Source organism: Dromiciops gliroides, chromosome 3, assembly GCF_019393635.1.
Source record: "Dromiciops gliroides isolate mDroGli1 chromosome 3, mDroGli1.pri, whole genome shotgun sequence".
Classification (NCBI taxonomy): Eukaryota; Metazoa; Chordata; class Mammalia; order Microbiotheria; family Microbiotheriidae; genus Dromiciops; species Dromiciops gliroides.
Genome location: NC_057863.1, coordinates 441289663 through 441315368, shown reverse-complemented (window position 1 = coordinate 441315368; position 25706 = coordinate 441289663). Strand labels below are relative to the sequence as shown.

The window sequence follows — 25706 nt, the reverse complement described above, 5'->3', positions numbered from 1 at the left end:
AAGGGACTAATGACTAAGCATACTATCCACCCCCATAGAAAGAACTGATAAAAAGAGCACTTGTGGATTGTACATATATAACCTGGTTGATGTCTTGTAGGGGGGGAGGAAAAGGAGGGAGGGAGAAAAATTTGGAACTCTAAATCTTATGAAAGGGGCAGCTAGGTGGCACAGTGGATAAAGCACTGGCCCTGGATTCAGGAGTACCTGAGTTCAAATCTGACCTCAGACACTTGACACTTAACTAGCTGTGTGACCCTGGGCAAGTCACTTAACCCTCATTGCCCCACAAAAAAGAAAAAAAAGGAAAAAAAAAGAAAATTAAATGTTATGAAAATGAATGTTGAAAACTAACCTTACATGTAACTGGAAAAAATAAAATAAATGTTTGTTGCAAAAAAAAAGTCTTTGTGGACTTGATTTGATGAGCTGATATAAGGGAAAGAGCCCTGCATTTGGAGTCAAAAAGACCTGGATTTGACCTTTTACTATCTGGGTGAATGTCCACACATAATATAACCTCTCAGTGTCTCAGTTTCGTCATCTCTACACCAGGAAATGTAATGTTCATTACTTACCTCTCAAGAGTATTAAGATGAAAGTGCTTTTTAAACTTTAAGCCACTATATAAATGAATTATTCTTTTCATACCTCCTGGCTCATGTCCTTTCATTTTCTCACTGGCAACTTAAAATTTCCAATCCTTTTCCCATACAATTTCAAAAATCTCTTCCTAAATTTGTTTTTTTTCTGTTTTATGATTTTTGTTCCAATTTTTGTGTTTTTTAAAGTATATCCAATAACTTTTTCCCCTAACGGTATACATAAGTTATGATTTGTAGTAATTGCAATACAGTAAATGAGAGCAATTGCTAATACAGCTAGGTGCTGATTAGTTTGAATAATGAATCCCATGAAGTGCTCATATGTATTTGAATTTGCACTATTTGAAGTTACAATCATGTAAAATATAGTAATTGGGGTGGGAACATGGGTGAAAATTCGAATAATGTGACTGCTTGATGGGATTCATTATTCACACTAATTGGGATTTAGCTATATTATCAATGGCTAATAGCCTGGCTGTGCAAAGAAACTGTTCTGACTCACACAAGGTTCCAGAACTATTTCAGGTGCTGCTGTATTCAAGATCCAGCATCTGCATTTCTCTCTGAGTTTAGCCTAATATTTTCAACTTTGAGATGCAGAAAATGAAGCCTTTATAGATGGATGACCTTGTATGTGAGTCAGGAGAACAAACGATAAAGCATCGGCAAAGAGGTGAATACATTCGGAACCATTATTTCTCTTATACAATTCTATTCCAGTTAACTATTTCTGCCCCGATTCACCTAAGGCATTTTGTGGGAGATGAACACAAAACTGTGGGCTAATGTGTATTAGAAAGTACCACTACCTCATTTGAAAAATGTAGGTTTTTCCATGAGATTAACATTTGGATTAACTTTTAATTTGAGGTCATGCTCCCTCAAACTGGACTGCCCTTTCCATTCTTAGTTAAAATGAGAAGCTTTTTAAACTTCATTCATAGAATATTTTTGAGACAAGGAAGATTAGCTTCATCTCAGACAACACTTTCCTGAAAAGTGAAATTGTCCCATCAAGAAGCAAAGGCAAAGAAGATGGCTTTCTGGGAATGTCAGGAATCTATGAAATCTTACTTCGGCCATGAACAATTAATTTCAGGTGCTTTCCTGGAATTCTTTTCTTTAATAGCATCTACTTAGTCTCCTCCCAACATAGGAGTGCTTAACCGCTCCTTTTGGGCAAAGAAGGAAGGGAAGCAGTGATATAAAGGAGTAGACAATAAAATGAAATTTGGCCATTTTTAAGAGGCGGTATTTGAGAATCTTAGATGCTGGCCTGGCCCTGTGGGCAATATGAATGGTTAATGAACTCAGAGAAAGAAAAATGACGAAAAAGATACTTTTGGCTTGGTTGACTTGGTTTGCATACAGGTGTAAATGTCTTTGCCCCAGAAGAAAAATAAATGAACCAGGAAAATCTTGACTGACATAAGGAAGAAGATTGTGTCTTTTGAGAAAACATCAATGTTACATTACAGACACCATTCAGAGCTACCAAATGGGCCAGATGTTTGCCAGAATCCTTAGTGTTACCAGCTGCCCATCAGAGCAGATGAAGCCTTTCTGCTGACAGTTTATGTAGCCCACAAGCACTAGGAAGTGTTGATTCTTTTGATGCTGTTTAATATTTATGTATATTCATAAATGTAAACACATAAATATACATGACACTGCACAATAAATAAAAGCTCAGCTTTCATCATGAAAGGGGAGGACTGTATTTATTACCTGAGAGGCAGTCTAATATTCATTTTCAGTTCTGTTACAAAATGTCCCACCACTTGAGTTGGATGCTTCAGGTTGCTTTGTGCTCATTTTGGAATTAATTGCACCCAGACCTATGAATTAAAATAAGTGATATCATCTATGCAAAGAGTGTGGGGGGTACTTCAGAGCCTCATCTTCAGAGCTTTTTTCTGAGTCACCCAGGTTTGAAATCTTATGGTCATCAAGTTGGGCCAATCTTTCTTTTACATTTTCTAGCATCTGTCTTTCCCTTTCTTTCCTCATTGATTCATCCTTAATTTAGAGTGTTCTCACCTGGACTCTTTTAGCAGGTTCTTAATACTGCCTCCTGCAATCCCCTTCTTAAGCCGTACTCCACACTACCATCAGGCTAATCTTTCCAAAGTAAAAGTTTTAGTCATTCCAGCCTCATACAAAACTTTCAAAGGCTCTCCATTTCCTATGCAATAGGAACCCGAGTTTCTTATCACCTGAACTGTTTATTACTCCATTCTTTCATTATGAACAGTTGTGAAATAATAGTTCACATTTTCAGCAGGATAATTTTTGACATTCTCCTAAATTTGGGGACTTCCATGTTTCCCAAATGTTTGTGTCCCCATTAATATTCAACACCATTTTTATCATAGTGTTCAAGAAATATTTATTGAACTTATGAACCCTTCTACATGGAGTCATAGGATTTAAAGTTGAAAAGGACATCAGAGATATTTCAACCAGGCTTAGCCAAGAAAAATAATTTACCTATATAATGAGGTGTGTACATAAGGACTGAGTTTCAACAAACATACCCAAACATCTCTAAATAAGTGTTGCTCTCTCTCTTTTTTTTTTTTTGGTGGGGCAATGAGGGTTAAGTGACTTGCCCAGGGTCACACAGCTAGCAAGTGTCAATTGTCTGAGGCTGGATTTGAACTCAGGTCCTCCTGAATCTAGGGCCAGTGCTTTATCCACTGTGTCACCTAGCTGCCCCAGTGTTGCTCTTTTCACTGTCATCATCTTATAAAACTATGTGCTTATGCTTTTGTGGCTCAGAATATTTTGGAATTCCTCAGAATGTTTGCGATGCCTTCAGAACTTAGAGCATGTTCTTTTAAATACCTCAAATCTTCGTCATTGGTTTGTTGGTTTGGTCTTTGGGAATATCTCAAAGTCTTTTGGAGCCAAGTCTGGTGAATAAGGGCATTTCCTCAACTGTACAATAAGGAGATTGCTGAGTAGCTGGCTGCTGAGGTCCCTTATGGGTCAATAACTCTGTGATTAGGGGGCAGCTAGGTGGCACAGTGGATAGAGCACTAGCTTTGGATTCAGGAGGACCTGAGTTCAAATCCAGCCTCAGACACTTGACACTTACTAGCTGTGTGACCTTGGGCAAGTCACTTAACCCTCATTGCCCCACAACAAAACAAAACAAAAAACATTTCTGTGATTAAGATGATTAATAATGTTGTTGTTGAAAAGTTGCTATAATGCAAACTCTATCAGGAAAGGAACCACATAGTTTTGATCTTTGTTATCTGTCCTAGACACTCAATATATATTTATGGAACATACATTATGAATTGTGTCTTTACCGGAGGACATAAGAAAGATAATACTAGTTTAATTCCATCCAAAGTCTTCTCAGTTAAGCCATACTCTTTTTCTATGTAAACTTACTAAAAGTTTCTCAGAGGTCACATAAAACACAGGTGTAGATTATGAATTGAAATAGGTTAATAGCATGAAATCAGCTTCTTTGGAAATATTCTTTCTAGAGAAAAACATTTCTATCTTTTGAAGGAAGCTAATTTGCTGAGATTCACCTATTAAGAAAGCAACACATTTTTTTTGTATGTGCAGCTATTAAAAAATTGAAGTGCTGCAATTATTAACTTTTCACATTACAAATAACTGATCCTGTGTAGGAGGGGGTGAGAGGGGTATATTCAATCAATCAATCAATCATCAATCAATCAGACAGAAATATGTAAATGATATTTTGTGATATAACTCTTCTAGGTGGGAGAAGACCCACAATCCTATCCCAGGAGGCTTGTTTGAAAGACAGACATATTTTATGTCAACACAGAGCAAATTTATGGGTCTATAAATATATACCTCAGATGCTTTATGAGGCCCAAAGTTGCTGTCTTTAAAAGTATAAATCTGTGCCTGCTCAAAATGAATAAATGCCAATGTATTTAGTGGATCATGTTCTCTTTCAGAAATATCGGCAGTATATGGCAGGCCTTTTGGCTCCTCCTTATGGTGTTATGGAAACCGGCGCTAACAATGATAGTAAGTAAAGAATTTCAAAATGTTTTGTCTAATAATTTAAAATACATACGTATAGTCATTATGTGGTTTGTCAGTGTGATGGATGCAGAGTTGTATGTACATTCAACTGATTTTCAGAATTAGAATATGTCTGTGGTCTTGGCTTATGCAGGATATGTCTCTATTAGCTGTATATAGCTAGCATTTAGGCAGCTAGGTGGTGCAGTGGATAGAATGCCAGTCCTGAATGCTAGTAGGTATCAGGAAGACACTAGCTGTGTGACCCTGGACAAGTCACTTAACCTTGTTTGCCTCAGTTTCCTCATCTGTAAAATGAGCTAGAGAAAGAAATGGCAAACCATTCTAGTGTCCTTGCCAAGAAGACCCCAAAGGGGGTCACAAAGAGTTGGACATGACTGAAATGACTGAACAACAACAAAAAGCTAATATTTACACAGGGCAGCACTTTAATACATTATCTAATTTGAACCTCACAGCAACCCTGTGAAGTGATATTATGATCTTCATTTTACAGAAGAGAAGATTGAGAGCCCGGGGCCACACATCAATTGAGTGGCCGAGGCAGGATTCAAACTGGCCACAAGTACAATGCATTGGCTCTCTCTTCTGCACCACTAGCTCCCCTATAAAGACATATGCTACCTATAAACACAAAGTACCTTTTCAGAAGGTCTTTATTTTGCAGCATTGATGTGCTTCCATTAAAAATGGTACTGGGGCCATCTTTGCCTTCTATGGCTTCTAATTCCTGAGCTGAGAGTCACTGGGGTTGCAAAATGAGCTTTTGCTCATTATGCATTTTTTATTATATTGATCAATATATAATGATTTCAATAGCATAATGATTCATTATTTACTGGAATAAAATCAAGGTCTCTGTAAATTACACACCTTTAGTAAAAGATCCATCTGTACCTAAACATAAAAAGAAGTATGTTCTTCTGTGCCAATATCTGTTTTAGTGGGTAATACCTGCCTTACCTACTTAATGAAAAACAAGAGTAATTTAAGTCTATTTATTCATCGATATATGACAGGAACTTATGTTTCTCTTTAGGGTTACTGGAAGTTTTTTCAATAAATTCTCCAAAAACAGAGCATTTCTGACTCTTTAGAAGTATATCTTCACATACATGATACAGCATATATTATATAATGTTTTCTCATCTCAACACCTAAGTACAAGTGTGTTGTCCCACAGACCTCCGAGTTTTACTGTAATTTGTGTCAAACCTTTAACACATTCGTGTCCCCAAATATACCTCCACTCCTCTTAATCTTAGCCCATGATCTTACTTTCTACTTTAATCTGCTAAGCATATTAAGGCCATTTGATGTGACTATCTCAACTGTCCTCCATTCCACCTGGTCTAGATAATTGAAATCTCCATTTATATTCTCTATGCAAGGGTGTTTTTTTATCTATTTCTTGAACTCTTCCTCTTTTTTTCTGTTCAGGTAGTCTGTTGAATGCTCTAATGAAAAAAATAACTTCTGTTTCTTCTTCTGTTGATCTTTACACTGAATTATCTTCCACTATTCTCCCTTTCTCTGGATTTCATCACATGAGTGATATCTAGTTTTGTTTTGGAGGCAGTAGAGGTTAAGTGACTTGCCCAGGATCACATAGCTAGTAAGTGTCTGAGGTCAAATTTGAACTCAGGTCCTCCTGACTCAAGGGCCAGTGCTCTATCCACTGTGCCACATAGATGCCCCAATATCTTAATATATAATGCTTCTATGTTTGTCTTCCCTTTTATCAGTCTTTTTTATAAATAAATTATACCCATCTAAAGCTATATACCAGTCATGGGTTGATTTCTCCCACCAAGCCTTAATGATAACTGTGAGGTCAAATTTGCTTTATTGAATCAGAACCTTAGTTACTTTTGCCTTACCTTAGACAAGAAGGTCTCAAAATGTGGCTGGGGGGACTCCTTTGGGGTTTTCAAGGTGTTCATGAGCTCAAAACTATTTTAATAACAGTACTTAAATATCTTAATTTCTTATAGGTAGGTATCTATAAACACAACCTACATAAATAAAAAGCTCTTTGAGGGAAGGTACTCAATAATTTTTAAGAGTGTAAAGGGCTCCGAAGTTTGAGAACTCTAAACTAGACATTTGAAACCCTGAATTTTACTATTGACTCCATTTTTAGATTTTGTCACTATAAACTTATTAGGATGTCAAATACCATTTTCATTTCATTGCAGCAACTATCTTATCTAGTTTGGTAGATGTACCTAGGCAGTTTTTTCTTTCTGCTGTGGTGCAGAAATCTCATTCTTGGATGTGACTATGTTCAATTCCCCAATCAACCTTTAAATGTAGTTAGGCAGGGCAGAGGATAGAGTGCTGCACCTGGAATCAGGAAGACTTAGGTTCAATCTGGTTTCAGTCACCAGCTGTGTGACCATGGGCAAGTCACTTAACCTTGTTTGCCTCAGTTTCCTCATTTATAAACTAACAATTATAATAGCACCTACTTCCCAGGGTTGATATAAGGTTCAAATGAGATAATTTTTATAAAGTGCTTAGCACAACACCTGGCACACATTAGGTACCATCTAAATGCTTGCTCCCTCCCTCCTTCCTTTAACTTTTGCATCCCTCACCTTCAGCAGGGAGCATTGAGGAAAAAAAAAAAACTTCCTATACCCCTGTGGTCTTTAGTTTCTTGTCCTAAGCCTTTGTAATTTTGGACAGTGATTTGTTGAATGCCTCTCTCATTATTATCATTCATGCCCATGTGCATCACCAGAAGTGGTTAGTCCTTATCTGGGAAGTGCTGGGGTTTCTCTGGTATGTCTTAGACAGGAGTCCATAAATACAAAAGACATTGTTATCAGGGCAATAAATATCTACTGTGGTATATCTTCACAGGAAAGCAGCAGCCACCAAATCTCTTCTCCCTTTCCTCTGACCCTTACTGGAGGATTTCTCATTCTATAGCTTCTGTGGTTCTACTATATCATTACTTAGAGAAAAATAGCTACTTCCTCCTCACATCATCCACCCCCTTTCTCTTTAGTTAGAGACTCATAATTGTTCTGAAAATCTTTTGTTGTTGTTTAGTCATTTCTGTCATGTCTGACTCTCCGTGACCCTATTTGGGCTATTCTTGGTAAAGATACTGGAGCAGTTTGCCATTTCCTTCTTTAGCTCATTTTTACAGATGAGGAAACTGAGGCAAACAGGTTAAGTGACTTACCTAGGGTCACACAGCTAGTAAGTATCTGAGGCCTGATCTGAACTCAGGTTTTCCTGACTTCAAGCCTGGTGCTCTATCCACTACATCACCTACCCACCTTCCCTTTAGTTAGAAGCTCATAATTGCTTAGAAAGTCTTACCTATGACTTTATGCCCTGTTCTAATGCCATCTCTCCCATGAATATTTTCTGTGGTCACCTCATCAGGAAGTAATCTCCCTCTGCAGAATTCCCATCACCCTTTGTTCAATAGTTCCAACACCTTGCTCATCATGTTCTGCCTTGTATTACAGATGGTCATGTAGAATCACCTTGCAAAAAGCTCTTTCAGAGCAAGAACTGTTTTATTCATCATCTTTATATCCCCCACAGTTACTAGCAAAGTACCTCCCACATAGCTACTGTGGAGTCAATGAGATTAAAGCACTGGGCAAATCTTAAAGCATTGTATATGTTTTGAGAGACAGCTAGATGGCACAGCAGGTGAAGGCACTGGACTTGAATTCAGGAAGACCTGAGTTTGAATCTTGCCTCTGCCTCAGACACTATCTGTGTGATCCTGGTGAAACAGCTTAACTCCTCTCAGGCTTGCTGTTCTTGTCTGTAAAATGCACATCATAACAGAATCTATCTCATAGGATTGCTTTGAAACTCAGATGAGATAATGTGCACAAGGTTTTGCAAACCACACAGAATGCTATTTTCTATTTATACAATATACATAATATATAATAATATATACATATAATATATAATACTATTTTCATCATATACATGTCATTATTACTAATGTGTTATTGAGCACTTAGGTTTCAGTTAACATTTTTTGACTGACTGACTGAATGAATGAATGATGTTAGAGTGCTAATGGTGGAGATCATTACTTTGCCTGGCAATTCAGATCTGGGGACATGAGTCCTCCTTCTGCTTCTTGCTTTGTAGCATCTTAGGTCTCCTGCCTAAGTATCTTAAGTTCTCGATTTCCGCCTTCTTTGGCAGAGAATTGGGATCAAGGATTCAAGGGGACAGTTCGTTTATTTCTTCTTCTCTAGCTCCTGAAGCGTGCTCTATTGTCTACCAAGACAATCATAGTTCCTATAACAGTGACAGAGTAAAACCTATAATATACATTTACTCAGTCCTCACTGGATCTGTGAGTTTATAGGTTCAGGAGTTCCCTCCAACAATGCAATCACAACCCATCCATTCCTTCCCATCCAGAACAACTCTTGTCAGTGTTCTCCCAACAGTTTGCCATAGGGGGTCCCCCAACATGATATTGCAAGCATATCAGTGGAACACTGTGGCTGTCTTGCCATTTGACCAGCTCACCTCCTCGTGTCCTTGGTGGTCTGTTATTCCTGTTCTTTGGAGTTCTCTTTGATTCCATATTACAGCTGCTCACACCCATAATTCCCCTCTCCATTACTCTCAGTGTGATACTCATTTTCACTTCTTCAGCAGTGGAATTCCAGATCTTATTACCATCAAGCAATACTAGTGAAATGTTAGTATTGAAAAGCCAGAACTTTGCTTTCAGGAAAACCTTGGGATCTCTAAAAGAGCCTGCAATTTTCTGAAAGCAATCTACCCTCCTGTTCAATTCTGAACCCAACTCATTGTTCTTCTGTACTGGCTATCCTAGATATGCATGCATCATGGGCATTTACAAATAGTATTTTTGATGTAAAAAATTTTAACTACTACACTCATTTCTTGTGCACTGTATTTTAAAATTACACATTGTACTAAGCCAACATATATGATGTGAGCCTACCGTCTTGAGCTGTGTGTGCCTGAGAATTGCCTGCTTCTTTCTCAGAGTAGCCACACCTGGGTCCTATGAACTGTTCACATCATTGTTCATTGTTTACAAGATAGCTCTTTTTCGCTACTTCCTTCATCATGTCATCCACTCATCATGTTGGCTCAGGAGTAGCAGAGAAGAAGCAGAGGAACAATTGCAGCCACATTTAGCTGTGTGACGATAGACACACCTGTACATTGGGATGACTGCTGCCTGCTTGGAAAGGGGAAGAAAACATGAGAGCAGATTAAGATGCAGAAATCATATTTTATAATTTTGTAATGCTATGTTTCAGTCCTACCCCATTCCCATTCATTATTTATTGTTAAAAAGCATTTTGAAAAGTTGCTGCTAGTTTTTAAGACTGTAAATACCACATGTAAGGTTTTACCCCACCTAAAATATGAAGTAACTGCACCAAATTTGTCCCTTCGTTTGGTGACAGCATTTAAGAGGCCGAGGACTTCAGACTTTGCAATGTTCCCTGATAATTCATGCTTTCTTCTTTTTTCCCCCTAGGGATGCCTGACAAGGAGAATGTGAGTAGCAGCAATCTCTGCTCAGCTTCTAAAAACTGTAATAAGGTAAAAAATAATAATAACTTTACCAGCAGAGGAGAGCCCCTTAAGTTTCTCCATGTTTTTTAAAAAAAAAAGCTATACTATCTTCTGCTCTCTACATCTTCCCAGCTTTGGTGAAATTTTTTGAAATTGGAAAAAAAAAGGAAAATAGGAAATAGAAGATGAAAAACTTGGTCTGAGGAGTGAATGAGAAGGTAGCATACTTTGCTCGTCATAAATGTGCATGTGACTAATTTGTCTGGGGTGGGGGAGAGATTCAGTATGTCATCACTAAACTCAGTTTTTGTACGCCTGGTTGGAACAGTTAGCAGTAGTACAACTTACACTGACCTTACAGAACATAGAGGATTGTTTTGAGTTATAGTTGGTGTCTGTTGTTGTTACTGTTGTTGTTTTAGTAGGAGCAACTTGAAATCTGAGATTTGAGGTCAAACGATTACCTGTAGACCTACCTACCGGGGAGGTCATTCAGCTATTCCTCACACCCCCTCCCCCAAACATGACGACCTTTTTTTGCTGTTTTATTTAAAGTAACCAGATGAAACATGAGTGACTCAGTCTAAACCCATTACTATAATTAGAAAAATAGTACTAAGCTCATGGTCTCGTGACTGATTCAATGGCAGCATCTTTATATACAACTAAATAATTGTTATTGTTTTTAAAACCTTTGAAAAGGAAAATTAATTGAAGAAGACATCATGGACATCTAAATCTCCATGACAACCCAGAAGTGTTAGCAATTGAAACAGAAGGAAAGCAATTAATTTGAAGTTCTATTTAGTGTGATTAGTCTGGCAAATGCTTTACTACTGTGTGCCTGTGTTCCTTTATTACTCATATGTGATAACATTGTAGAATTGTCCTTCTCTTTCTACTTTTTGCCATGTAGAAGAATTTAGAGACTTTCTGAGTCCCTTTCCTGAAATCTGGCTAAAATTTTTATCAAGTCTCTCTTTGCTGAAGAATGTGTTTAAAAGTTTGTGGGGGGGGCAGCTAGGTGGCGCTGCTGAGGATAAAGCACTGCTCCTGGATTCAGGAGGGCCTGAGTTCAAATCCAGCCTTGGACACTTGACACTTACTAGCTGTGTGACCCTGGGCAAGTTACTTTAACCCTCATTGCCCTGCAAAATATAAATAAACAAATAAACAAATGAACGAACAAACAAAAGAAAGAAAAAAAGAAAGAAAGAAAGAAAGAAAAGTTTGTTGGGTGTTTTGGCTCCCATTTGTATCACTCCTTTGTGTTTTTTCACTTTGTGTCTTAATGTCATTGAATCTTCTAAATCAGGGAGAGGTTTTTAATTTCTTTTTTGGCAATCTGGTAAAGCCTATACCCCCTTCTCAAAATAATTTTTAATGCACAAAATAAGATGCACAAACTTAAAAATGAAAGGGATTATAGTGAAATACAATTATAAAAATAATTAAAATAGTTCATAGACTTCAGGTTAAGGATCCCTGTTTTAAACCATCCTTTCTCTCCGACACATACAAGAGGAGTTGTCTCTCCATCATCAAGTCACTATCCTTTTATCATTGATGTCTCCCTTTTCCTATATAAACATTTGCATCGATTCTTTGTCACACACACAAATAAATTTTGTGTTTTGAATAAAATAAAAACTGTTAAGATTTAATTGATGATTACTTAAGAAAAGTAAATGAGGATGAAGAAACATTAATCCTGATAAGGACTTTAAGGAAGGGAATGAAAATGGTTGAGACTTTATGCATTGAAATGAATTAAGTGTAAATAGTTACTAAACACATTTACTTGCTTATACTGATGTGTGATGTTGTTTTTAATAATGGATTGATGATAATAACTGGGGCAGTCTTATGAGGGAATATGACTTTTCTTGCCACTCTACCAAGGGAGCACATCTCAGGTTCAACTCTTTTTTTCACTCTACCTTACTATATAGGAACATCTGACAATTAGGGATTATCAATTTGTCTGGTTCAATCCTGTGACCTTTAACCTTTTGCCAATAGAAGGCCAGGGGAAGATACTAGAGAAGAAGGCATTATATTATCCACCTCCTTAGGGCTTGTCAGACCACCTGCCCAACCTGGGACTAGAGTTTGGGAACCAAGTATTTACCATCGGTACTCATTCATTCATAACTTCCTTCCTTTTCTCAAGAGTGCTGGTACCAACCCTCATCTCTAGAGAGGCATATTAGCTACAGCTAGAATGTTATGTATACTTTTCCTTATAGCCTATGCTTCTATACTCTTCCATGCACCATAGATATCAATTCTCCGTGATGGACATTGAGATGTCAGAACAACCAATGGTTGATAGTATTGGCCAACTATGAGTAAGGAAAGGTGTGGCCTTAGGGCTAGGTGTCCCTTCTGTGTTTCACATAGCTGTCTGGAGGTATATTCTTTTGTAACATCATTCAGCAATATTCTCACAATCTAGCTCTGTAGGAAGAAAGAGAATTGAATTCTTCCCCTCCCTAAACACAGCCTCAAAAGAATCACTTCATGCAGGTTTATGCCTCTTCCATTTCTGGCCACCAGGTTGAAGGATCAGGCTCATTTCCCTTGGGGTAGATCTGCTGTCTCACTGACCTCCAAGGAACCTCTCAAAGCTGCTTTTGCCACAGTCCTGGCAGGAGGTGTCCCATAGAACCCAGTAATACACCAGTGGCCATCTTATTGACTTGTAAATAGCACTCTGCCTTTCCTCACTGAAACACACTCCAAATCAGACGACTGAGTCAAGTAGCATTTATTAAGCACCTAATACATGCCAGGCACTCTGCTAAATGCTAGGGATATGAAACAAGGCAACAAACAAGCAAACAAACAAAAAACCCTCCTTCCTTGTGTTTAGAGAGTTCACAATCTTATGGGGGGAAGAACATGAAAACAACTGTGTACAAACAAAATGTAGACAGGGTAAATTGGGGATAATCTGAGAGGGAAGGCATTATGATTATGAAGGACTTGATATGATGCATGAGCCTTCTAGGTCCATGTGGGGAGCAGGGAGGAGTTCTGGGCCCTAGGAGGGCTGAAATGTTAGACACTTCAAAAGCCAATTCTATGTCATGGGTACTCAGTGACCTTTTGATTGGATAGCCTTGCAGTGGGGCAATAGGGTCAGATCTTTAAGCAGAAAGTGACATCTGTCGTAGTTGGAGTTTTGTGTGTGTGACAAAATCATAATTGGTAGTTTTCAAAAATTGAGTTGACATAGGCCGACATGAAGATGTGGCTCTGAGTTTGTCAGGTGGAAACAGGGTTAGGGGATTTCAGGGAAGATTTCCTTCCTGAGTGAGTATCATTAGGCCTTTATTTGGGGACATTACATAGCGAATCTAAGCAAGATTTCTTAGCAAAGAGACAAACGTACACACACCACACACATGTACCAACAAATGTGGGAGCTAGCCATATCTTTAATTTGCTATTAGGAAAATTCTCAGCAGCTTGTATGTGCTAAACAAGGTACAAGTAACTAATAAGCAGCCTTTTAGCTGTAGAAGGACAGAAACAAGAGGTGAAACCTCTGGGTTGTGTTAAGGAAAATATTTCCGTGATAATAGAGACATTGAGTTAGGATGGTTTTATCCTTTATCCTCAGTGACCACATGGGGACCCTCTTATTCCCTTTGTTCCTCTGTTTGTGAAATTAAAGTAATTTACAATATAACTTCAATCTCAGAATAGCTTATCTGTGGAAAGAATCCACTTTTCCAGCACCTACTGGGGATTGCTAATTACTCTTTGCAGACATTAATTCATTTATTTTTTTCATTATCTGGTTGGCTGTATTATATTTACTGACCTCCCATTAAAATTGCTGTATTTACATGGATTTGCCTTTTTGGTAGAAGCGGATGTATACTTTCACTAGTTGGGATACTGACAGAGATGATGCCAAGATCCTTGAAACTATGGTATAATTAGAAAAAATAATCAATAAGAGGTCAAACCAAAGAATTACAATAATATGGAATATTGTGGAGGTATTCTCTTTAAAGGAAATCAAGGGGCAGCTAGGTGGCGCAGTGGATAGAGCACTGGCCCTGGATTCAGGAGGACCTGAGTTCAAATCCGGCCTCAGACACTTGACACTGTGTGACCTTGGGCAAGTCACTTAACCCCCATTGCCCTGAGCAAAACCAAAACCAAACCAAACCACCTTAATCCTCATTAAACTCCACTTGCAAAATGTTCCCATGGGATAGGAAGAAACTTTGAATTGGAACACAGTTACCAGCTCTCCTCCTGAATATACACGGACTTCCTGATGCAGCTGGGTTTCAGGAAGTTTGACTTGAAGGAACTGACAAGCCACCACAAAAGTGGGCCAGGAACCAGAACAGGAGTAAAAAAGACAGTAGCTATCTAAATAACTAGATCTGAGCTTTGAGAAGTGCCATTTAGACATTTCTAATATCCTGCTTCTTGATCTTTTGACCTAGTACTGACTTCCCCACCTGAATTTCTACTCTTGCAATCTGTTTCCTACATTGCTCCAACCCCTTGGATTTAGGATTCTGAAGGCCCTTTCTACTGACCCAGTCTGCTTTTTTGGTCTTCACAGGCTTCTGATTCAAATGCCATTCCTTACCCAAGGAGGGTGCTACCCATCTCCAGCCCTGGTGCTAATCTAATCACTGGTGCACCTTGGCCCTGATACCACTAAGCACATATCAAGATATCTTTGTCAGTAGATAAAGTCTTGGACCTGGAGACAGGAAAATATGAGTTTAAATGTAATCTCAGATGCTTTTTCAGCTTTGTGACCCTGGACAAGTCGCTCAACTTCTGTTTTTGTTTCCTCATTTGTAAAATGGGGATCATTATAGCACCTGTCTCCCAGGTTGGTTGTGAGGAAGAAATGAAATAATATTTATAAAGTACCTTGCAAACCTTAAGGAAAAAATTATACACATATGTATGTATGTATAAATTAGCTATCGTTATTACTATTAATTCTCTAGGGTGTAGATGTCAGTTATATTGTTACAGACATAAGCAATTCATATATAACTTGCTGTAGATGAGTGGTATAGATGAGAAACACCAAACAAATACACAATCATCAAAAGGATGATGTAATACCAAAGAATTTTGGAATGCAAACAGATTGTCAAGTACATCCAGAACCTGCTGCTAGGATTTTGAAGGAGAGCCTGCTTATCATTCATGTGAAGATTAGCCCTAATAATTCTATTGGTCCAAGCTTCTGCATTGTGTGTTGTGTAAACGTTCATTTTCTAAGTTAGCCCATTAGAAAATGCAGATATGCCTGCCTGTGCAATAGTGTGGCTCTCCTTCTGGAAAATACCAGTGGCTTCATGTCTAAGGTGCTCAAGGACAACTTCAACTCTCGTGCCCCTGAGAAAATGTTTGTTTTGGCATTCGTGAGTTATGTACTTTCTGAGGGTGGTAGTGCCCTTGATGATTTTTTTCTCCTTTGGATTCCTCCCCCGCCCCTCCAACCCCAACCTTGCTCATTCTACAAGCTGTAGGCAGTGACTCTTTCTTTAACTTTTTGGTTGACTGTTGTGGATTCTAATGATTGTGCTGGGATGTTGCCTTACATCTAAATATTAAGGGTAGAGGAGCTGTTAGGAAGAGTCGAAAGGTAACTTAAAAATCTGATTTGCTTGGTTGTTATTTGTTGTGAATTTGGCCCTGCTTGTTGCTTCTAAATATGTTGCATTTATTGTAAACTGAAAGAAGGACTTGTTTGAAGACCAACCTTTTTGGTGAGAGGGGAGATAGACAAGAATATGAATTCCCCAGTACAGGGGGATATATTTGATGGGTGTTTGCATACTAATTTGAAAAATGTTTAATGTTTGTGTGGACTTTAATCTGAATTTTCTCCCAAGGTTGGTTTTCTTAATAAATTAAAACAAAAATAGAATTCTGTAATGTATCCAAAATATAAGTTTTGCTGTTCAAGTTATTGCTACCCAAGGTTTAACTATAATTTTACCCAAAGGTGCTATGCAGGGCTTTTTATTTATACTGTTGAAAAACAATAACAAAAATAAAGCTAAGATCTGGGAAGGGAGATATGGGAGAAGAAGGCAAATAGTGTCAGCATGGCATGGTGGAAAAAATCCTGACTCCAGAGGACCTGGGTTCAAATATGACTCCTGACACATTTAAAGTTTCCTATGTGACCTTGGCCATCCTGATTCTGTTTCCTCCTCTATTAAATGAGGGGGTTGGACTAGATGACCTTTGTGGGCCTTTCCAGCTCTAAATCTTTGATTTTTATTTTCTTTTACCTCTCAGCATCAATTCCTAATTTAAAAAAATAGGAATGGATCTGGTGTCTAGCTTATTCAATTTAAATCCAGCTGCTGAGTGTTTATTATATCCATAGCTCATAAAAGGAAAATATTCTACTTTCCCTTTCAACTATAAAATACTGTTTTGACACTATTTTTTAAATGTCAAGAAAAAGAAAAAAATTATACTAATAAGCAATTTTTAAAAGTATATTCCTAGCTCCATTCCTTACTCTCTGCCCCTTTCTTTTCGCCAGTTTCCTTCTAGCTGAGGAATGAATAATTCTCCCAGGAAAGACTGAGATATTATTGCTGATTTTGGAGTTATGAAAGAGTATATTTCTATGTTCAGAAACATTTTTCTATAGTGACTTCTTTTTCTCAGTTGTTAGACTCAATTGATTACAAGTATAAAATATAGAGTATCATTTGCCTTCAATGTATTTGCATCTTCCCTGATCCTATTTTGAGAAATTGAGGCCAAACTACTTGTAAAGTAGGCTTTATTCGGTATTGAAGAAAGCAGGGTTTCTTGGGTTGGGTAAATTAATCCAATGATTACATCTTTTGATCTAGATTTAGTCTTTCCTAGTATCAGCTCTGCTATTTTAATGTCAGGAACTACTGGAAGAAACCTTAGAGCATTATCTAGTCCATTTTACTGCCTCTAGGAAAAACTATATTAAACTTATCCAAGGAAGATAGCTATTTATCTTCACAAAAATTGCCCTAGAAGGAAACTCTAAAACCATGATACATTCCAGTATTGCAGAATTCTGATAGGCAGTTCTTTTAAAATGTCTAAACCTTTCTTAATGTAATTTTTTAGCTTATTCCCTGTTGTCTTGTATTCAGAAATTACTCATAGACATTCATAAAAGACTTCCTATGTTGCTTGAGGACTGGTGAGATCCCCCTCAGTCTCTACTTTTCAGACTAAGTTCAATTTCTCTAAACTTTGTTCTATTATATTTTCTCTGAGTCCTTTAATTATTTTATCAGTCCTTTCTTTCCAAAACTGCATTTTGGTAAAGGATTAACATCTTAAATATGGAGAAAAAAATTTGTTCACAGGTCCTCTACATCAGTGGTGTTGAATCAAATAGTAATGGGGTCACGAAATTTTACATAAGGATTCCTTCAAGCTGCATATTGACTTAGTTTGAAAGAGTGCTATTATCTATGTTTTATTGTATTTTTACTTTTTTGTTAAATATTTCCCAGTCACATTTTAATCAGTTCAATTTAATCAGTTTAATTGGAACTTGGGGATGTTATAGGTCCCATGCAGCAAGTAGACTGTGTGTTTGACAGCTCTGCTCAAAGACAATTTATAAGTATTCACTGTAATTTAATTATAAGTATTAATACTTACAAACTACAGTTTATAAATATTCATATCCTTCTTGCTTCTTTTCATTTTAAAACAAAAATGTTATCACTCCAATTTGGTCCACTATGACCTATAGCTCTTTTCTTGACTGAAAAAGTCAAAACTGCTTTGTATTTTATTGTTCTCCCTTATCTTTCATGGCTAAGTAAATTACTTTGTACTGTTCCCATTGACTTATACTTTTCCATCTATAAGGTCATTTCAATCCAATTCTCTCAAAGTATTCCTCACAACGCCCAATGCTAAATTTGGTATTATCCTATTTAATGCATATGCTTCCTTTTTTTCCTGTCCAAGTCATTAGTATTTTTAAAAAGCCATTATTTCCTTGGTGAGAGTACTTCCTTCTGGGGACTGAGGTCATAGCTCTTCCACACTCAGTTGCAATTTGGTTAAATGGCTAGAGTTAGATGTACATAATACATAATACATAATACACAATACATACATACACACAAATAGATCTCTATATATGTACATACATGTAAATAAATACATACATATATAATACATACATACACACATACATATGTGTGTGTTTGTCTGTGTTTGTATCTATTTTAACTATTACCTGGAACCCCCTCTGGAAATGAGTCTATTCAAAGTTAGCTAGGAGGGGCCTCATGGGACAGTTTGCCATCAGGTTTGGTACTCAAAGCCTTTCCATTTTGGTAGGCTCATTGGCATGGTCTTTGAGAACTCAGAGGGACCTCCCGACATTATATGATAGCATTTGCCACTGGTTCTAACCTTGTGGAGTTTATTTTGTCACTGTCTCATTTGTAGCTGTGGTAAGATGACCTTGGGCAAATCACTTCATTTTTATGGGCTTCAGTTTCCTTATCTGCAAAATGAAGGGGTTTGATGGAAAGGTATCTAAGATTTCTTCTTGCTCTAAATCTCTGACTGTGTGCCTCATCTCTGCATGAAAGTGAAACTAAGGAAGGGGTAATATGGACATCTGTGTGCAAATTTGGAAGCATATCTGTATTAACTTTGCAAAAGACCTGTTGAGTCTTTATTGCCTTTCAAATGAATGATTGGATTTTTGTATCCTTAGCACAATGCCTGGAACATTATTAAGCATTTAGGTGCTTAATAAATGTTTATTGATTGATTGATTGATTAGATATGCCTGTGGATAATTGTGTCTTCATTCACTGTCAGCACTTGTGTCTTCTCAGTATTGTTTTCATTTTCATTTAGGGAAAAACATTTGGCTTCTTTTGTTGGTCAGAAGTTTTGAGTTAGGGAAAGAGCTCTGCCCCTGCCTGAAGTCTGCCTCTGCCTCATTCTTTTCTAGATAAGAGATGCAGGTGAAGGTGAAAGTTGCTTAAAGATTGTTTTTGTCTGTGCACATATGGGCAGGGTTTTGCGTGTGAACACACAGGGCTTTCTTGTGGGCTGGCTTTGAGACTAGCCAATGTTTTCTTTTTCTCCCTTTAGTTTGCCAACAACAGCCCTGGCATTCCATTGTGTATTCTAATGATTGTTAGCACCCATTCTGTCTAGGCTTGAGTAATAACTGAAATGATGCCTCATGATCTGTGAAGTGTGCAGTATGTGGAAGGCTGTTTGATAATGCAGTGATGGAATCATGTCAGGATAGGCTCTGTTTATATTCTGGGGAACAAATCCTAAGTAAGGCAGTCTTAGATGTAAAAGAACAGTAGAAATAATCAACAATTTCCATTTGCATTTGTCTCACAATAACATATATGACATTTTTATATTCTATAAGTGGGATTAACAGATGGGCTTGACAAATTTCTAAAACGTTTCCCTTTGTGAGGCCCAACTTCAAATGCACTCAATTCAGGTCAACAAATTAAGCTTTACTATATGCAAACCAAAATATTAGACCCTAGTCAAAGATTAAAAAGTGACTCAGTCTCTGTTGTCAAGAAACTTATAGTATATTGGAGACACAGAAATGTTAACAGCTAAGTATAATATACAACAAGTTGCCAAGTAACCTGAATCATGGAATAATATGCTAAGAAGATCAAAAGCTACCCCACCCCCACCCCCACTCCCGTTATTCTATCTTGCTATCCTTAGGACAGTTAGGCTCTAAGAAACCATCTAATCTAAACTCACCATCTCGGGACAGTTTAGATTGCTCTTTGGAATCAGGTTTGTTCTTGGAGCTGACCAGGGTAAGCCTTAGACCAGTCCCCTTAGGACTTGATCCACCATAGGATTTTGGAGGGGGAGGCAATCTTGGGGTCTAGTCCAACCCTTCATTTTACAAATAGAGAAACTCAGGCCCAGGGAGATAGAAACTTACTAATACCACAAAGATAGGAAATCAATCAACAAGCATTTATTAAGAACTTACTATGGGCTAGGCATTGTGCTAAGTGTCAGGGAAATAAAGGCAAAACTATGATCCCTTCTCTCAAGTAGCTAACCTTCTTCTGGAATATATGATGTGCAAATATCTGTATACAAATAAAACATGGAAGGTAGTTTCAGAAGGAAAGCACTGATGGGGGAGGGGACGGGAAGGAGTGATTCAGGCCTCCTACAGAAGGTGGGGTTTGAGCTGAGTTTTGAAGGAAAGCCAGAGAAATCAGGATTCTGAGGCATGCCAGTGCTCTACAGGTATGGAGGACAGCCAGTGCAAATCCACAGCTCAGATGCCAGTGTTGCTACATTGCTGAGTGTATGGAAGGGAATCAAGTATAAGAAGTCTGGAAAGGTAGAAAGAGGTCAGCTTTTACAGCTGATTCTCTAAGTAATAGGGAGTTACTGGAGCTTAATGAGGAAAGGGTGATGCTGTCAGACCTGCATTTTAGGAAAATCACATTGGAAGCTAAGTGGAAAAGGGCTTGGAGAGACTTGCAGCAGGTAGACCAATTAGAAGGCTATTGCAGTAGTCCAGGAAGTAAACTCTGAATGCAGATTAAAGCATCCCTTTTTCGCTTTCTTTATTTTTCTTGCTTTTTCTTCTTATATTTTGTAACATGGCTAATATGAAAATGTTTTAATGACTTCACATGTATGACTGATATCATTTTGCTTGCTTTCTCAAGGAGTAAGAGGGATGAGAGTGAGGTAGAGACTTCGGGACACACACACACACAAAATGTTTAAAATAAATAAATAAAACTAATGTGAGGTGCTAAAATACCACTTTTACTCAATGGCTACAAAAGAAGTCACACACTTCCATAATCCAATAAATGGAAAGCAGAGAGTAAATAAGAGGGATTTTATGAAGGTGAAAATGAAAATATTTAGCAAAAGATTATATATGTAGGATAAATGTCATCGAGAAGCCAAGGTTTCAAGCCTGGATAGGTAGGACAAGTGGTACCTTCAATGACAATAGGAAAGTTAGAAAGAAGGAAGGGCTTGGGGAACATATTGAGTTTGAGATATTTACAGGACATCCAATTTGAAATTCTGTGATCCCAAATCTAGTGCTTTTCCCACAACCCTGCTCCTGCCACAGTTATAGGCAGTTATTCATTTTAATGTCTAAACAGTCTGATTAACTCAACCAAAAGCAAGAAAGAAAAATCACTCAGTACATACCCAGTGCTCTAATTTGATAGCTTCATCATAAACAATATGAGGAAACCACACCCGAAACTTCCTCCAAAGTTCACAAAAAAGATGAACTTGGTCTAGTGGTCACTCTGGTCACTTCAAAGTAATGTACGGAAAGAAAGAGCATGTCCAGGGCTGGCTGGAACAGAGGAGCCTGGGAGCCAGGCTGGCAGCACTCAGCATTGGACCTTGGTTTGGGTGGTTACTTTTACCAACTCCTCTCTTTCAAATGTCAAAAGAGTTGTAGTGCATAGACATGTGGTGAAGAACTACAAAACCCAAATTCAAGAGTTTTGTTCCAGAAGTTAAAAAAAAAAAAACTCCACTAAAAAGGAGCAACATTCCACACTTTAGCATTAGAAGCTTTAAGTATCTTTTCCTTCCCCTGTGATGGTCCATGTGCATTCATGAAACACTTGGGCTCCCTCTGGTGGTCACAAAGGCAACTTTACATTTCAAATATTAAAGCTAGGGCTTAACCATTGAAAGCCATGTTCATTCAACTAGACTTCAGTTACAGAATCTCAGAGTTGGAAGCGGCCCCAGAGACATCCAGCCCAAGCCCATACCTGGACTGAACTCTCCTCTCCAGCATGCCTAACACTTCCCCTGCGCCAGCTCAGTTCCAAACCCTGACACCCTTTGGATGAGTCCCAGGACATCATTGCAGCTGTTGAGGACTTGGGCCTCAGAGAAAAGTGTTCCGTGGCTGTGAGGGGATCTATATAGCCTGACTTGTGGAAATTCTCTCACAAAAGCCACTTTCATAAGTTTACAGACATGAATACTGACGCTTTCAGGTCAAAATGTGAGCCCTCACCACCTCATGCCTGTAGTCTTGTGATAGTGCTGGTGGATCTCCCTGCCACAAGAGTCTCTTATCCTCCACTCAGGTACCAAAATTATCTTTCTAAAGCACCAGTATGACCCTGCCTCCCCCAGATAAACTCCAGTTGCTCTCTATGATCCCCAGGATCAAAAATAAAATCTTCTGTTTGGCATTCAAAGCCCTTCATAGCCTGCCTCCCTCCACCTTTCTCATCTTCTTCTTACACATTATACCTTCTCCCCTCCACATCCCCACCTCCCTAGGTACCTTGTGATCCAGTGACATTGGCGTCCTTGCTCTTCATTAACCAGACACTCCAACTCCTGACTGACATTTTCATTGACCGTCTCCCATGGCTGGAATATTCTCCATCCTCATCCCTTCTTTCAAGTCCCAGCTAAAATCTCACCTTCTACAGGAAGCCCTTCCCCATCCCCTTAATTCTGGTAACTTCCTTCTGTTGCATATCTTCAATTTATCTTGGACATAGTTTGCTTGTCCATAGCTGCTTGTGTATTGTCTTCCCCACCAGATCATGAGTTCCTTGAGGGTTCTTTGTACTCCCAGCCCTCAGCACAGTACCTGGTATGTAGGGGGCACTTTATAAATGTTTATTGACTAGCCTAAGGTCACTGATTTAGTTAGTGGCTGAATTGGCCCTAAAGCCCAGATCTCCTGACTATATGTCCAAGTCCAAGCCAGGCAAGGATACTTCCAGGAAAGTCTAGGAATGGTGCTACTGGTCATTATACCAATGTAATCTACTGACCAGTATGACTGGAACAAGTAACCAGTATAGACAGTTGGGACAGCACATGGATCTGGCCTTCAGAAGTAGAGATAATAGAAGGCAGGAAGCTAGCTTAGAAACTAGTGGAAGGAAAGCTACCCCTGATTACATCTTAGGAAGAAAGTGCTGGGAAATTTTGAAATCACTGGAATCAGCCCCAGTGGGCTTGCTTGTTACTGACTTGGATCTCAGGTTGGATCACACTCTTTACCTCGAGGCTTATTTATTCCCTCCAGATGTGTTCTGCTAATTGCCTGATAGTCCTCTGAACCTCAGTTTTCCCATGGGAAAATTATAAAATGAGAATGTTAATAATATTTATGGTACCTTCCTCAGAGGGTTGCTTTGAGGATCAAACAAGACAGGGATTGTAAAGTGTTTTGTAAGTCATAAAGCAATATTATCAATGTCAGATATCATTATTGTTGTTATTAGTATTTATATAATCATTACTACTACCATGCAGTTTGGTATTACCACTGATGTTTTTTATTACTACTACAATAACCACAATAATAATAGTTTATTACTATTGCTACTACCTCTACTAGGTAGCTAGTTAGTATAATGGAAGTGTAATGGATAAAGTGTAACAATAACAATGGATAGGGTAGGTATATTTGATAAAATTCTAAACTTGGAGTCAGGAAGATCTGAAATCAAGTCCTGCCCCAGACACTTTCAGGTTGTGTGACTCTGAGTAAATCACTTAACTTCAGCCTCAGTTTCCTTATCTATGAAATGGATATAATAACCTTACAACGTTGTTGTGATGGCCTAATGGGATAATATATATAAAGAGCTTTGAAAATCTGAAAGTGCTATAATTGTCAGCTATCAATGCTACTACTGCTAGGAGTGTCAAATATTTATTCCCCATAGAATCTCTTTACTTTCACTGTCCTACTCAACTGTGCCCACTGTTTTTATTTCTTCTCTTGTTTTCTTCTTGAACCCTTCCAGTCTGAATGTCAAAGAAAACCCTTTCTTTGACATTACTAGTGTCATTTTTTGTTGGCAAATTTAGTGGCTTCTTTTCATCTTCATTTTCTTTCTCATTTTAGAATTGATATATTCTTATAGTGACAATTATCAACACTCACCCTTTCTTCATAATTTTTTTCTCCCCAATTCTTTATTCCATAGTTGACTTCTCATATGAGCTCTAGTCCTATCTCTCTAGTCACCTACTAAACATATCTAAATGGAAGGGTTACCATCACCCAAAATTCAATAAACTGAACTCTTCAAAAACAACTGCTTCTCCCCAAATCTCCATGTTGGCCAGCAGCACTGCCATTATTTTGTGCATTCTGGGGACATGAGCTACATACATATTAAAAGAAAACTCCCAATAAATGTGGTAAAAGCTTAAATGCCAATTAAAAGTCTCTGAAAAGAAATATTATGGGAATTCAGATGAGGAAAATATAACCAGTAAAATGAGGGGATTGAATTAAGTGACTTTAGAGGTCTCTCTGATCTCTAAATTTCTGATCCTGTGATTATAGATTCTGTTATTTCCACCTGAAGGAGTCAGGGAGGGTTTCATGGAAAAAGGGAAATGTGAACTAGACCCTAAAAGATGACTCAGATGGCAAAAGTCAGGGAGGAACTAGGAGGGCAGTTTACATAAGGGGGATGATGGCAAGAGCAGAAGAACAAAAGTGGGAAATGACAAGTTGTTTTTCAGGGAGAGTGAAAAAACTGATTTGATTAGAAGAGAGTAGTAGAGATAATGCCAGAAAACCATGTTGGAGTCAGAGTGTGGTGGGTCATGAGTGCTAGAGTAAGCTGAATTTGGATTTTTTCTTATGTGAAATAAGGAGCCATTGAAGGTTTAATAAGTTCATTATTAAATAAATTCACATTATTAAATAAACATAAAAGATAAGTTCATTATCCTTTTTCTCAGTATTGACAAGTTTCTTTGGTTGTGATATTGAGTCAGATATAATCTATTCATATCATGTCTAGTCATTAGCGACCTTATATAATTTTAAACTTGATTCTGATTTATAGTGTGTAGATGTGAAGTATTTCTCTTTCTAATACAATAGCCCTTGATACCAGGATAGGTTAGAGGTTAAAAGATTGAAAATAGGGAAATAGAGCAATTAAACATCTTTTGGAGTAATACAAGTATGAGATGTTAGGACCTTGAACTACTATGGTAGATAAAGGAAAGGAAATTGAACTGTAAGGAAGGAATGGGTAGGAGAACTACTTTGAATGGGGCGGTAGGATTGGTGACTGACTGGAGTAAGGGAAATAGAAGACTCAAAGGTGACTAAGACTCAGCCCTGAGTGAATGTCTGAGAGAATGAAAAACAGGATATGGAGCTGAATTTGGGAGGAAAAGGCTGGTCAATTTCAAACATCTTGAGTTTGAAGTAAAGACAGGATATCCAAATGGAAATTTTCATCATATGGTTGGAAATTTGAAACTAGAGCTTGAGGAAAAGGACTAGGCTAGGCATAGATTTGGTAACCATCTGAGTGGAAGAGATAGGTGGAGCTAAGGTAATAAATTAATTTATCTAAAGAGAGACAATGTTGAGAGAGAAGGTAGAAGGTCAAGGACAAAACCTTGGGTCATACAGATATTATATCATACATGTTTAAA

At 38.0% G+C, this 25706-nt stretch overlaps 1 protein-coding gene across 7 annotated transcripts in view; it reads left to right on the top strand.

Moving 5' to 3' along the window:
- Positions 1 to 25706, top strand: part of RAPGEF4 (Rap guanine nucleotide exchange factor 4) — a 355797-nt gene that overhangs the window by 176273 nt on the left and 153818 nt on the right. For 4 of the 7 annotated variants that reach the window (XM_043992057.1, XM_043992055.1, XM_043992060.1 and 1 more), the window contains 2 exons: positions 4562 to 4634; positions 10174 to 10193. In XM_043992057.1, the coding sequence (XP_043847992.1) occupies positions 4562 to 4634; positions 10174 to 10193 (93 nt within the window). Of the gene's footprint in view, positions 1 to 4561; positions 4635 to 10173; positions 10239 to 25706 lie in introns of all 7 variants that reach the window. The other 3 variants (XM_043992056.1, XM_043992054.1, XM_043992058.1) reach the window with 1 other exon arrangement.